Consider the following 15,901-nt stretch of genomic DNA (forward strand, 5'->3'; position numbering starts at 1 on the left):
GATGACTGTCGATTGAACTTCGGAGTGAAATGATGGAGCCATGTCTCATCTATTGTCACATATCGACGCAAAAATTCGGGTTTATTACGCTTGATCATCTTCAAACACGGCTTCGAATTATCAACTCGTCGTTGTTATTGGTCAAAAATGAACTCGTGCGGCACCCACTTTGCACAGAGCTTTCTCATACCCAAATATTCATGAATGGTTTGATGTACACGTTCAGTTGATATCTTTAGATTGTCAATTCAATTTACTGTCATTCAAAATCATTTTGTGAATTTTTATAATGTTTTCGTCGGTAACAACCTCTTTTGGGCGTCCACTGCATTCACCGTCTTCCGTGCTCATTTCACCACGTCGAAACTTAGCACACCAATCCTTGATGGTTGATTTTCCTGGGGTAGTGTCAGGAAAGTCGGAATCAAGGCAAGTTTTTGCTTCAACTGTATTTTTTCCCTTCAAAAAGCAAAATTTTATTAACACGGGAAATTCCTTTTTATCCATTTTTTTTTCACAATAACAAAAGGTGCTTCACTGAAAATGTTATAATTCACAAAGTTGTCAAATTTATACGCGCATCTTTTGAGGATTAGGACTAACTAAAAAAACATATGGATTTAATTTTAGTAGCGCCATCTATGTGTCAGACCGGGAACTTTTCAATTTGTTATCTTTGCATCTTTCGATCTGTTATCTGCTGCTTACTTTAATCGAAAATTTGACATTTACACAGTTCAATCGTGTAATGTGTTGTTATAGATATATAATAAACATATAAGAATTTATTTTGGTTCAAAAATTATTTCATTTTACAGAAAGACGTGGTGACACTAAATACGATTTACTTTGCAATTATTGCTATTAAATCATGCATATCAGATTAGATAACGATATGCATATTTTAAATTCTGGTTTTCTGTTTTCGAAGCAAAGTGCGCGTGCAACCTCATAATTATTAATTACTACATTTTATCTAAAGGTCAGTATATTGTAGTCTTTGTTCCTATTCCCATGTCCAGTATACTATTTATTCCCAGTATACATTCGTATCTATTATAGACATATATAATAATAAGAGTACTATATGGGGTGTTTTTATGTCCAACAATACAACATATCCGTCAAGGAACATATCAATTAATATAGAAACCTTTAGCTAGGTTATATAGCTTTTCATGACTTGCTTCTTATATATGATGGTTAGTCGGTAAGAAATGTTTGGCTTTTTTATATTTTCTTGCTAAGTTTTTTATTCCTCGTACATTGTACATTATATATTTGTATAGTAATATCCGTAAAATGTTGTACTTGTTACGAATTTTATTTGTTGACATTAAAAGCTATCTAAACCTCTTTATTGTTAATTCTATATGTTTCCTATTATCTCCATTAATGACGTTTTGATACTTAAATACGAATATTTCAAATTTTCTTTATAACTTTCATTTTGTCATTACAAGTTGTCTTCGGATAAAAAACAACCTGCTTTTATCCGATTAAAAAAGGTGGTTTCGCTTTTAATCATTCAGCAATTGTAGCTCGGCATATATCCAACTTTTCTGGTAATTATCTTTGAGTTTGTGTTGGGTTTGAGATGATAACTCTTGCAACTACGCATCTTCAAATGTTTTAAAGCCACATTTGAATTGTCAAAACAACGTTTCATATGTTCTTATGGTTGAAGCATGTTCACCGTAAATGTCTACCAGCAAATGACGGAGAGGCAAACTGTTCAGCATTATATTTTATATATGGTACAGTTTATATTTTTTTATACATTCATTTATTTTATTTTATACTGTTGGAAAAGGTTTATTCATTTTAGCTAGTAGGATTTAGGATTTTTAACTTCTAAAATTAGCATTAGATTAGATAACAACGTGTATTAGCTTAAGGTTAATTTGCAGGTTTGGAAACAAAATATTCGTGCATTCTTAGAATTATAATTTCCTATATTGCGCAGTTCATATTTCTATTTCAATATCTAACCACATCAACTATAGACAGGTATTACCATTCATCAGATAATGTTTTTAGAATAGTTGGAATGTTAACAAAACATTAGGGCATAACATGGTACACTCATGATCTGAATCTGAAATAAAAACAAATATAAAAATTAAAAACAGTTTTATTTTATAACTTTGGCAGTATATTATATTTTAGATATGATAAGATTCTTACTTTTTGGTGTGACTCTTGTCACAGCTGTGGGGTTTGCTCTTTACGAACATTACAGCAACCGTGCCCAAAGGATCGATTATTTCGAAAAATATAACAATTATGGCCATGTTGATCTATGTCGAAGACGAAGACGTGGAAGGTAAGACATAAGACTTTCTTAAGATCGAATCTAACTAATAATGTATATTTTCAGATCTAACAACAGAAACAACATTTGCAATGGAAAGAACTGCTCTTCGGAAGACGTGGATCAACAGTGTATAACTGTTTCTTGTGGACATACATTTCATTCTTTGCGTCAATAGATTGATAAATATTCGTTCAATTTCGGGGAAAACACTGCATTTTAAGTAATATCAACTGAATGATTTAGTAAATATTTAACGATCAGCAAAAATCAACGGAAATTAATTAAAGATATTTATGCCATTTACGAATTTTCTTTTTTATATTACCTTTCGATTTCGAGATATTGTAGTTTAAAATAAATAAATTAGCCCAATTATAATACTGTAAGGTTTAAAGTCATATCAAATGCAAAATGCAACAGCAAAAATTGTGCAAATGTTTATGAAGGTAATTTTAAGATACAGTTGCAAATGGGTGTGACCGGGATTTCGAGGTATTTTTTTCATAACTGATAGTAACTGCAACATAAACAACTTTTAGCCCGACAGTGGAAATACAAAATGTGCACAAATTATAATTTTAAATCTTGCTGTAAGAATAGCCTCTCAGTAAATTTATAAAAACATATGGACACTTTATCAAAATTTATGCTTAGACATGCTTCAACACATTAAATTAGTTTAAGTGTATAATTCTAAAAGTGTATCTTCTCAACATCAATTGTGAACTATAGTCTATCCAAAGTTGCTGAGAATATTCGTCGTCAATATGTTTAATGTATTGCCTGTCGCAATTTGTAAATTCGTTTTAGAATCAGACAAAAGTTTCCTCCTCATTTTATGCTAGTTAAAAAGAGACACAATGCTGTCTGATAAATTCGAACGTGTAACTAGCCTACAAAGACGTTCAGTTGTCAAACGTTTGCAAAATTCTTTAAAACAATAATGATAAGAGGTTATAAACCGGCAAACGTTATTTTAATGCTTTGCTTGTTTTGATAAATTTCAAATCGCTTCATATTATTACTCTGATTAAAAATGGCGATGCCAGACAAAACACATTGCCTCTCCGAGACCCCCTCTTGCCATATAATTCGTTAGAGAGGTAAGTATTTTTACTGTTAAATATTAAGTAACTGCGGTTTTTATTGAAAATATTTTTAACGTGTTACTGCTGCCCTTAATATCAGAATGGGCACAGTCACTGAAATATCTCAAAAAATGAAAAAGCTAAATTTTGGACTCACCAAAAAGAAACCGTCTTCACACGAATCGGATGACGAATCAATGTCAGATTGATGTTCTCATGAGTATTTATCTACGCATAGGAAGGTTTGTTCTTTATATTTTAGATTAATACTAAAGGAAGGAAGACTAAATACCCAAAGGTGGTAGGCCACTGCTTAACAAAGATGCAGTTCCCTGTTGCAACCTCTATAGTGTAAAAAGTATTAGTATAACTTTTTTCAAAATTTAGATGCTTCAATACTTGAAGTTATATTATGTGTCTGTATAGGTTATATTGAAATAGAGGAATATGTTCCTTCAATTTCAGGCAGACAGGAGCCAGACCATACAACACCAAAAAGAGCAAGCAAGTGTGTGTAATATCCTTTTATTATTTTGCTATTTTTTGTGTAATTCTTATTTTGTAGAATCTAGAGTACATATACCATCTGCAGTTAACGTTACTCGACATCTTATGTTAACTACAAAAGCCTGACATTTGTACAAACAAGTGGTTTCTGTTGTTTTACGGTAGCAGGAACTAATTTTGATTTATATGTTTTTGAAGCCATCTCTAGACTTCTTTTAATGTATTTTGTTTTATGTTTTATGTGTTAAATATGTGACAAAGCAAATCTAAAGAAAGCTGGCTTAGTTGGCGCAGTGGAAAAGGGGACAGGACGGTCCACCTACTGTTGCGATAGTCGCGGGTTCGAATCCTGCTAGGGCGTGGTCGCAAATTTATGTTTGTGTTTGTTTAATATTTGTGATTGTCCTATGTAAGAATGCAAAATCCGAAAAGGAAAATGATCCAAGACACGCCAGTAACCAGGCTGAATAAGACCGGACAACAAAATTAATACAAACAATACAAAAATAATGATAGCCGGCTTGGTGACGCAGTGGTAAAGGCGACGGGACGGTCCTCCTACTGATGCGATAGCTGCGGGTTCGAATCTTGCTGGGGTATGGTCGTAAATTTATGTTTGTGATTGTTTAATATTTGTGCATGTTCTAGACAAGAGCGTAAAATCCCAGAAGGAAAATGATCCAAGACACGCCAGTAACCAGGCTGAATAAGACCGGACAACAAAATTAATACAAACAATACAAAAATAATGATAGCCGGCTCGGTGACGCAGTGGTAAAGGCGACGGGACGGTCCTCCTACTGTTACGATAGCCGCGGGTTCGAATCTTGCTGGGGTATGGTCGTAAATTTATGTTTGTGATTGTTTAATATTTGTGAATGTTCTAGACAAGAGCGTAAAATCCCACAAGGAAGATGATCCCAGTCACGTCAGTAACCAGGCTGGGTAAGACCGGATGTCTTCTTGGATGATTTCTAAGTTGGTCACTCACCAGTCGATAGGCTTAAAGCCGATGACCGTGGTTCGAAGCACACATTAAACAGTAGGTCCAGTTCAGATAAACCCTCGTTGGTAAAATTCTGGATAATATGTTATGCCGGCAAATGTCACTATTTTTCAAAACTATAGCTTGTGTTCAACATCCGGATGAGGAAAATATAATAAGAAAAATAATAATTAGGTGTTGCTTCTTCTAGTGGATTAAAAAAAGTAAATAGGATTGCAAAGGGAAAAAAATTAAAAATTTTGCATGACTATATATCATATGGATAGGGCCCAAAGGCAATTAATAATAGCGTACAATTAGAAAATACGTTATCAGTTGTCAAATTAGATATTTTTTAATGTATTTACAAATTATTTTAAACAAATGTTAACCAGTATTTAAAAGTATCTTTTAATTTCCCCCTGTAATATTAATAAATCTTATTCTTATCTTTTAATTCTCCCCTGTACTAAATGAGCACGCTTTGCGCGACCTCTGATGACTTGAAGGAGCGTAACTTGGTTACAATTTTATACACGGGAGATCACATTCTAAGTCTGTCTACTTTGTGTGATTCCAATCCACTACTGTTATCATTGTTTTCCGCGTGCACTGTACTATAAAATTAAAAACTGTCACTATATGTCAATAAAAGCGAGTTAATTGTTATGATAATTTCAAAAAATATAGAAGAATACACTCGTGTAATTTGTGGTTAAAATTGTTTAGTGTTTGGTATGTAATTTCAACTAAACTGACGTTAATTGAAAATTGTTAAGACTTCAGCTATTTATTATAATGTAAGATATTCATTATTTAATCTACTTAACAACAATATGTTATTCATTTTAGATATGATACCACTGAAATATATACTTTTCGGAGTAAGTATCGTTACAGCTGTTGGATACGCCTTTTATAAACATTATCAGGAACGGACGCATTTCTTTCATTCAGAAGAGTATACGTATCACCCGACCTATGACGACGCATATCCAAGACGGGAAAGGTAAGATTTTCGAAAGATCTAAATAGTTCGTAATGTGTATTTTTTTAGGGCTAAGAAGAGAGAAAGATTCTACGGCGAAAGGAACTGCGTGGTGTGTTTGGAAGAGATCAACAAGACGAGCAGGATCCTTTCCTGCGGACATATGTTTCACATACCGTGCATCGATTCGTGGCTAAAGATTAATTCTCAATGTCCTATTTGCAGGAAATATATTGATATTTAAGTACATTACCTGGGTATTTCATGTAACAATAACACCATAAAAAGTTTGATTCTTATCAGGGAAAACAAGTTACCTTAATTGTCCGAATATTTACCTTTTTAGCAAACATTCCGCCGCTCGATCTTCATAACCGAATGAACAACCCCTCCCGCCCACTTCGCAGTCGGACCTCTCTAAAAACAATCGAGGTTTTAATTAATTTTATATGAAACATGGTCTGGCTGGTGAACTTTACAACAACTGGTTCAAATTATCAGAAGGTGGGAACTTCGGCCGGGAAAGCTAAGCTAAATAAATCGCAGTTTTTGTAATTTTCCGCGTTATTCTGTTTGTGGCGTGGCTCCATCGCGAAAACTTTGGAACTCTTTAAAGGTATATTATAATTAAAACTTTGGACGTATATATTCAGTATTCTTCGTTAAAGACGTTTGTGTTTATAATGTTTTAATATTTAGTGGTATTAAAATCAAGCTTGCGAACACAGGGTGTTATCTTTACAGCGTCAATATCTTCAGTAATATTAATATATCCAGTTTCTTGAGAAATTCATCCAAAATCTGTTTTTTTTAATAAAGGTCTATATCTTCAAGATGATTAGGATTTAACTTATATTAGGTCCACTTTAGAGTTGTTATCGCGCATAATTTTACTAAGAATCTCCTAGCTTTAACCTAACAAACAAATGAATGATAGTTGCGATTTTAGTGAAAGTAACGAGCCGCTTTTGATCGTTACTTCAAAAGCTCATTCCGTAGTTTAATTAAGTATAAAATGCAGTAAGCTAATTAATGTTAAAGTAAATTTATGTTAGATTATGTACCGATAATAATATTATTATATTAGTGCAAACTAAGTATTTAATTGGTAAATATATTTTTAAATAACACTTATTTTTCTATGTAAATTGAATTTTTATGGTATATTGTTTATTTTAATGTAACATATTATTATTTATAATCAAACAATTAATTTCATCAAATTTTCAAATGTCTGGGTTATGTCCAATAAGTAATTTATATTGAATAACTTCTGAATATCCTATTTGAGTATGTATATGAAGAAATTAATATAAAGTTTTAACAGACAGAAGTTAATTATTTATGAATTGTTTTCAATATTTTCGTCCAAAGATTTATTTTGGCCTGATTGGATGTTTTTGAAAGACAAGTAGGTATAAAATATCAGATTTTTAATATGAAAAATATGTCCAGCCCTTAATACAACTTTTTAATGTCTTTATAAGTAATTGTTTGTCATGTATCTACATATCTAACATACACATATTATTGTTCACTGTTCCTTTTTGTGATTTACCATATGAAGCATTGTTTGAAACGCAAAAAATTTAGACAAACTGTTATTTCAATCACTTAAAATCGCTTTCCTTTGTTTATACAAACATAAAACAATTAATTGTTCCTAACCAAAGTTTTCCAGCGCATTATTAACGCTCTGAAAATGCGGGTTACAGGAACAGTAGTTAGAACTTAATAACTAAATCCCGTAACCGCCAGACCTTTCTTTAAACAATCGAGATTTTAATTAATTTCATATGAAACATTGTCTGGCTAGCGAACTTCACAACGGATCCGGATTAACTGAAGGGGAAGAAGAGAAGTTCGTCGGAAAAGCTGAACGGGAATGAATCACAGTTTTTGTAATTTCGCATGTTATTCTGTACATGGCGTGACTCCATCGCGAATCGTTAAGGAAGTTTAAAACTCTTTAAAGGTATATTATGATGAGAAGTTTGGATGTGTATATTCGGTGAGTCTCGTTAAATATATTTATGTTTCGAGAACAAAGTTTGGTTCTTTGTTCGTTGTTGTTATCAGATTGAAACCGGTGAAACAGGAGCTTTTTTTAATTGATATCTCTACCAGTATTTGCTCGTTTGTCTTTTTGTTTCAAAAACAAAATTTTTCGATCAAACTCATTTGTTTTTACACAGTATCAATACTTTATTAGGAACAGTTGCGCACCTGAATATAATTTCATATAAATATATAAGAAAATGTTGAAAAAAATCGTAGCGACAACCATTTTTTCATATTTTAATGTTTCATTAACAAACACAAGTTCAAAATGTGTTAAATTTTCTCCATAAAAATTAATCAGCAAGGGATTTACGAAGTTTCTATGTGGTAACTCTAGAGAACGTTCAAAGGACAATGGCTCGTAATCGTACATCTTGCTTAAAAATGTAGTGCCCATAAAAAGATTCGTCTACCACCATTACATATAAAATTAGCTTTCACTATTTTTGTAGAAAATTTCCTTAATTATAAAAAAATAAATTGAAATAATACATATTCGTTACCTCGAAAAAAGGTAAATTGATGTTCAATTCCAACAGTGATGAGTATAATGGAAAATCAGACTTTGGCGTTTTTGGACAATGACCTTTGGTGTTATATATTATGAATTTGGAGAAACAGTTAACACTGATCACTACCGAAAACAATTGATCAATTTTAAGTGTGTCTTAATAGAACAACGTTCACAATAAGCTGAAAGATATAATAACGCGATTTTGCAGCATCACATCCCTCCACCTTTAGCTCCATCCAACTACCATCCTTTGACATCCATAGAGCACGTGTTTGCAGAACAGCATATGACTGATTTCGAAAAAAGATGTCTCTATAAATGATTTGGCTGAAGGGAGAAACTGTTCTTCCAGAATATGATCCATAAACTGGCCAAGAGACGGTAAAATGTATAGAATCAAATGACTAATACTTTGACTAACTATCCATTGTAAATAAAGTTTTTTCTTTAGCAAAAGAAAAAACGGAAAGGAATTACCAACACACTTGGTATTGAAATGATTTAAGTATCTTTGGATTCAATATAACTATTCTCTGTTAATTAATTTAAAGCTTTATTAATTCATAACCATCTATCTACTCATTTTGCTTTGATTTATTTTAAAAGTTAAATAAAATATTAATATCTCTCGAAATGGCTTTCATGGGCGGCATTCCAAATAGAAATTTCTATGTCTTAAAAATCACCCATTATTTGTATTATTTATACTGAAAAGATAATGAAAATAAATCAATGTGTTTAAAAATACTACGATTCTCACTGAGCAATACATTCAAATAGTACTCAGTTGATTCTCATCAAATTTAAATATATAATTTTCGCATGGCAAGCTCTCATTAGGCCTTCGGTTTAGCGTTGTCTGAAAAAAAAGACCCCTTTTGAAATAAATATACACAGGAATACTTCGAGCTGTGCCCATCTGTAAATACGTTTTAACCCTGTAAATTCGTATTGTTCATTTTAGGTTGTATTATTGGCCCTAAATAATTATTTGTAAACCTCGTGTGCCCTGAAGCAGCGCTCCTACGGAATTGAAGCCACGCACAGAGCTTTTTACGGAATCCGGCCGCCAGTAGGCACAATAATTAACAAAATTTGTCTTTTCGCTTGTTCATTCGTTCCTTTACCTATTAAGTATTATGGCATCGCTCGTTAAAACATCAAATTCGCTCTTATTAAAATAAACCCACGTTTAATGACATCCTACTTAGCTAATATGTTCTAGTATTTTTCATAATCAAGGGAAGATAATTATCTTGAAGCGTCTAAACTGACGGTGAGTCTCAGGTGGTCGGAAAACTAAGTTCGGTACATTAATAAGCCGGTGTGATGATTTATCTTTAGTTATACGCGAACATACTTTAAATTAACTGAAACTGATTTTTCCAATCGATATAAATTTGGTGTTTTATTGATCTTTCAACTTATAGTCTTATATGACACATCTGTTATAAAAGAAATCTTAGTTTTGTCTAATAGGCCCCCCTAATCAAAATAATAGTTTAAGAAACATAGTAGGTTGAGGAAGAAAAGAACATATTCAATGCGAACCTTTAACTTCTGTAGAAGTGGCTCTTTTTTGAAATATATTTATTAAGAACTATTAAAAGTATTCTTGAATGTAACAAGAAGAAGCATACATCTTGAGAGTTCCTGTAAGTTCCCTCTGAAAAGCGTTTGTTTATTTTATTAATTTGCCTAAAAATAAAAACAAAACTTAACAGCTAAGACGTCTGTGTAATTTTACATCCGTATCGAGGATAAGTTTATCAGAAGGCGATAATTAAATTTATGATAGAAATTTACTTTAACATAATACATTTTAAAAAGCGTTACCTTATATACGCTTTTATTTATGTTTTATGAGATCCAGCTCAAACAATTCTATTGAAAAATAATTAGTAATTGAATTAATTTGTATCCAATTAAAATTAATTATTAATATAACTTCATTTATTTCTTAATTTCTTATTTATTACCGTTCTATCTTAATTATATTCTTTCCACTAATTAAGAAAATGAATTCTTGAATCGTGTTTTAATCGACTTCTAAGTAGGATTCGTTGATTGCAGAAACGTACAAAATATGATGGAGTATTAAAACGATTTAAATTCAATTTTATTAACTTTTAATTCATTTATATAAAATTTTAGGACAGTTATCCTGAATGTATTTCTTGAAATTATTAAAAAATATTGTGAAAAACTTACAGTTTTACTGTATATTGAATATTTGTTTGATTGCACGAAATTATTTTAATATAATTGGTGTTTATAATTTGGTTTCTTAAAATTGGCAACAATACCTGGGCTAGGAATGGTAAAGATAAAGAGGAAGTTTTCTCTAAACATTTAAATACATTATTTAATCCGTATCCGTCTGAAATATCCGCCACAGAAGAAAATAACATCTTTCTTAACACTCCATTTCAAATGGATCTGCCACATGAGAAACTTACTATTAAGGAAATAAAACAAACATGATTGTCCTGATTTTGACATAATTACTGGAAGAATCTTAAAAGAGCTCTCAGAAAAGTGTATAAAATTAATAACATTCATATTTAATGCCATGCTAAGACTTAATTACTTTCCTAGCATTTGCACAGCTCAAATCATTATGATTCTTAAACCTGGGAAAAAATCAAAAGAAGTCTCTCCTTATCGTCCTATAAGCTTGTTCCCTGTAATCTCTAAACTATTCAAAAAACTATACTTTAAGAGACTTAAAATAATCGCAGAAGAGAGAAAGTTATTATTCCAGATCATCAATTTGGCTTCCGAAATAAGCACGGAACAATAGAACATATACGTAGATTAGTCAACAAATTAACAAAAACTTAAACGATAAAAAATATTGCTTCACTGCATTCTTCGATATTTCCTAGGGCTTCGACAATGTCTGGCGCATTGGACTGCATGTTAAATTGAAAAAGCTGTTGCATACGCACTTGCAACTGCTGAAATCGTACCTCACAGACAGATATTTTATTGTCACACAGGGTGGGGACATAGGAATACACTGACCTACACCCAATATATTCGGGTGTTCCACAGGGCAGTGTTCTCGGTCCATTGCTATATCTATTGCATACAGCTGATCTACCGACCTCAAGAAACACTATTGTTGCAACATATACTGACGGTATTGAACTGTGGGGTATAACTAGCAAATCTAACATGGATATCTTCCAGAGGTTCCAGAATAAAATGTTGTGAGTCATCGTCAATGCCCCATATTACGTGGCCAGCAAACTGAATCAGCGCGATATCCCTATAGAACCAATAACGAGTGTGATTCGGAGTGTTAGTGCGAAGTACTCTGAAATAGTATTAGTGATGCATCCCAATGCACTCGCCAAAGAGTTAAATGTGCGCTATGACAGTGTAGTGCATAGACTCTATAGTAATAGTAAGCTCACTCACTCTCTCATAGTAAACTACCATACGAACTAAATAATAGACACATAGAGAGATATTAGGATAGACTTTAAAATAAGTTACAATAGTATCTGGAATAAGATTTAGATTACGAGTTGTACAACAAATAACTTACTGAAGTGATCTTCTACATGCCAGGATGGTTATATTATATAACTGAAATCTTATAATAATACTTATTGCCCACGGGCAGATTGTTGACGTTCTAAGAGATTAATAAAAAAAAATTGGTCTCAGCATCTTTTTATCAATAATACGTTGTAATTAACATAGCTATACACGTGTTTAAATACACCACGGCCTTATTATGACAAAAAAAATTAATTAGCCATTTCATGGTGGTGTTTTTTATTTTAATTTAATAGACCCTTAACAACCCTTAATTAACACCCTCCGCGAATGAAAATGTAATTAAAGGCAAAAAATCTTAATTAAGTATATACTTGGGATGATGTTGATAAAGCGAGATAATTAGATAAGCCAATAAAACGATTTTTTTTATTCACTCGATGGGAATATTTAATTTGAATTATTTGAGTTTTGGGGAAATTCCTTTTTTAGTACAACCAACACAAATACCGGTAATAACCCGCAATTCAGCCTCATATATCACGCGAGCTTCAAAGTTCTAGTTAGTGGTCATTCATCATTTTTCGTAACAGATTGATTGGAAGCGGAATCGAAGTAAATTAAAATAATATTAACACGGTCTTGATTTACCATCAAAATTATTCAATTATTATATGAAAAATGTATAATAGTTCGCATATAAAAAATACAAATAAATCAGCAAGGGATTTACGAAGTTTATGTGGTAACTCTAGAGAACGTTCAAAGGACATTGGCTCGTACTCATAGATCTTGCTTAAAAATGTAGTGTACCCTAAAAAGATTCGTCTACCACCATTACATATAAAATTAGCTTTCACTATTTCTATAGAAAATTTCCTTAATTATAAAAAAATAAATTGAAATAATACATATTCGTTACCTCGGAAAAAGGTAAATTGATGTTCAATTCCAACAGTGATGAGTATAATGGAAAATCAGACTTTGGCGTTTTTGGACAATGACCTTTGGTGTTATATATTATGAATTTGGAGAAACAGTTAACACTGATCACTACCGAAAACAATTGATCAGTTTTAAGTGTGTCTTAATAGAACAACGCTCACAATAAGCTGAAAGATAATGATATAAAAAGGAACAAAGTTTTAATTTATTATACGGTTAAAGCTAAATTGAATAATTTTAGGGATGGGAGAGATGATTGCTACTTACTTTGGGAACTATCGACTGAAAACAGTCGAAACAATCGATAGTCGCAAAATAATCAAAACAGTCGATAGTCAATAAAACTAGCGACTGAAAATAGTAATTACTATTTTCAGCCAATTGCATGGCTCGACTGTTTGTTTTCAATTCGTGATGTCAGACGAGGATGTACGGACGCCTGTCTGTATAAACTGTGATAGAGGAAGGGACGGAGATAATTGCTTGAAGCAGTTCATTTCACATGTGCTTATATTTTCCAACGGTAGTATAAGCGAGACGGAGATGTATAAATTCCTTCACGAACTAACTTTAAAAAATAAATGGAAAAAATAATTACTGAATACTATTAACAATTAATAATTTAATTTGAAACGAAGTAGAATTACTTTTATATTTGAATGTTCTGTGAATCTGTAAAAAGGAATGGAATTTTTAAATGAAATGGAATAATACCCTACAAGTATTTTATCGTATTTTAATATGTTAATTTTTTTATATGATATACTATAATTAATATAGACAATACAATAGAATTTAAACAAAACCTAAAAATTAAATATGTACAATAACCATAAATACTAAATAAAAATTAAACATATGCCTAATTATAGAAAAAAAAACATTCATGACGAATTAAAAATGATGGCACAATAACTACTAGAGCATTTTTAAATAAAGTAAATGTTTTATTTATTACTAGCGACCCGCCCCGGCTTCGCACGGGTGCAATGCTGATACTAAATTAAATACACTACAGAAAAAATATGAACGTTGTATATAAAAACATAGCGGCCCGCTCCGACATTGCACGGGCATAAAATATATATGCCTATGTCACTCAATGAAAACATGATTAAAATCGATCCAGTATTTTTGGTTCATTCATTACTGCCCTTGGCCTGCACGCATTAAATTTGGAGTAAAACAATTCCTCTTCCCCTATACTTACTATGAAGATTTCCTGCTATCTTTGGAATATCTAAATTCATACAATTTTTATTACATTACACATTTTTAAACGCAAATTTTAAATTTGTAATATCTCCGAAAATATTTGTTTAATTTACATGCTGTAAGGAACCATATTGATCTATATTAATTGCACACTGTATTTAAGGTACTTAATTCGATAAGGATTAATGCCGTATTGCTTAAAATAGCTTCGTAAATAAGCCATTTTCTCACGTAAAAAGTAAACAATAAAAATGGTTAATGTGGGTTATCCCTAAAAGATAAACATATACCATCGCGGACTTTTTTGTAGACCTTTTTATGGTGTACAATACTGTAGTACATTAATTTGATCTAACTCGTAGGGTTAGGCAGCGTTTTTGCTAATTGCTAAATAAGCCTAAAAAAATAGGTTAATTTACGACATCACGTTAGAAACCTCTAAAATTAGCAATGTTGCCTTAGTATATTATGCATGTATTATACATATAAACCTTCCTCTTGAATCACTCTATCTATTGAAAAAAACCGCATCAAAATCCGTTGCGTAGTTTTAAAGATTTAAGCGCACATAGGGATATAGGGACAGAAAAGGCGACTTTGTTTTATGTAGTGATTGCAGAGGAATATTATTAACAAAAATCGAGAGAGTAATCCAAATATTACGTATTGTTGCCATAAAAACAGTCGAAAGTATTTTACTATTTCTCATTCGCAATTTTAATCTTTTTAGCCTATTACATTAACAATCTTGAAAAAATATGGTTCGAAAACTCTGCTATATTAATATACAATATATTGTTATTTACAAGGAAACTACAAAAAATAATAATAAAACTATATATGTTACATATAAATCTATGTAAGTATAAAATGGATACATTTTTGTCAAGGTCGCGGCGAGGATGACAGAACCAGAACGTTAAAAATCAGTCGAATGAAACTAGTAGAAAAAATAGTAACTAAAAGTATATGACTGAAACAGTTGATAGTAAATAGAAACATTAGTCGGACCGAAAATAGCGACTGAAAACAGTCGACTGAAACAATCACTCGTAAAAGGTAGTAAAATCAGTCGAACCAAAAATAGCGACTGAAACAATCCTAGTGGACAGTTCCCAACGCATTTCTAGGTATCTTCATATTTTTATATCGGCAGAATATTCCAAGAATTCTATAATTATGTGCACTAAGTCAGTTGTTGAATATTTGTTCGAGTATATACACTTTTTAAATATTCTCAACAGGTGTCAAATTGATAATTAAAATGAAACATTTATTTCTTATAGGATTCTCCGGATTTCGAATCCATAATAATTGCATAGCCCAATGAATTTATGTAATTTTTTTACGAAGGAAGTGATGAAAAGTCAGTAACTTTTTCAATACCCCACGTAGTAACTTTGAATACATCACTACTGTCCTCAAATAGCATCAAATAATAGACAATAGTGAAATTTTTAGCAAGCTCTCATTTAATTCATGTCATTTAAGCAGCCATTAAGAGTGGATAAATTTTCGAATTGTAACAAAAGTGGAAATGAGTGATTTTAGTGTGTTGATTAAGTATTATTTCCTGAGAAAAAAAACATCACCGAATGCTGCAAATTATTTAGAGCTTTTGGACATATTTGCATTGGTATGAAGCAAAGACGATCTTTGAAACCGAAAATATACTGTTAAATCAAGACATTTTTATGGCAGAGTCCAGATAATGCCTAGAGCGCAATTTCATCCAACTTATTTTTCAAATTCAGCCCCCTGTGACTACTTT

The 15,901-nt window shown here is 31.7% G+C and overlaps 3 protein-coding genes across 7 annotated transcripts in view; 2 read left to right on the forward strand and 1 right to left on the reverse strand.

Moving 5' to 3' along the window:
* vex (somatomedin-B and thrombospondin type-1 domain-containing protein) overlaps nt 1-15,901 on the reverse strand; it is a 279,653-nt gene that overhangs the window by 98,468 nt on the left and 165,284 nt on the right. The window lies entirely within an intron of this gene.
* Nucleotides 825-2,616, forward strand: LOC143192539 (uncharacterized). Of its 4 annotated transcripts, XM_076397936.1 has the most exons (4): nt 852-982; nt 1,911-2,010; nt 2,170-2,326; nt 2,381-2,616. In XM_076397936.1, the coding sequence occupies exons 3-4, from the start codon at nt 2,172-2,174 to the stop codon at nt 2,490-2,492; spliced, it is 267 nt and encodes an 88-aa protein (XP_076254051.1). In that variant the 5' UTR covers nt 852-982; nt 1,911-2,010; nt 2,170-2,171; the 3' UTR covers nt 2,493-2,616. The 4 variants fall into 4 exon arrangements, with proteins under 4 accessions (XP_076254050.1, XP_076254051.1, XP_076254052.1 ...); XM_076397935.1 differs by lacking the exon at nt 1,911-2,010 and having other exon boundaries at nt 825-982; XM_076397937.1 differs by lacking the exons at nt 852-982; nt 1,911-2,010 and adding an exon at nt 1,034-1,210.
* LOC143192540 (uncharacterized) lies at nt 5,395-6,137 on the forward strand. 2 transcript variants are annotated; one of them, XM_076397938.1, is made up of 3 exons: nt 5,395-5,632; nt 5,750-5,906; nt 5,955-6,137. In XM_076397938.1, the coding sequence occupies exons 2-3, from the start codon at nt 5,752-5,754 to the stop codon at nt 6,127-6,129; spliced, it is 330 nt and encodes a 109-aa protein (XP_076254053.1). In that variant the 5' UTR covers nt 5,395-5,632; nt 5,750-5,751; the 3' UTR covers nt 6,130-6,137. The 2 variants fall into 2 exon arrangements, with proteins under 2 accessions (XP_076254053.1, XP_076254054.1); XM_076397939.1 differs by lacking the exon at nt 5,395-5,632 and adding an exon at nt 5,642-5,697.

Source organism: Rhynchophorus ferrugineus, unplaced genomic scaffold (assembly GCF_030347505.1).
Source record: "Rhynchophorus ferrugineus isolate W39M unplaced genomic scaffold, kcgeb_rfMv2 rfM3, whole genome shotgun sequence".
Classification (NCBI taxonomy): Eukaryota; Metazoa; Arthropoda; class Insecta; order Coleoptera; family Curculionidae; genus Rhynchophorus; species Rhynchophorus ferrugineus.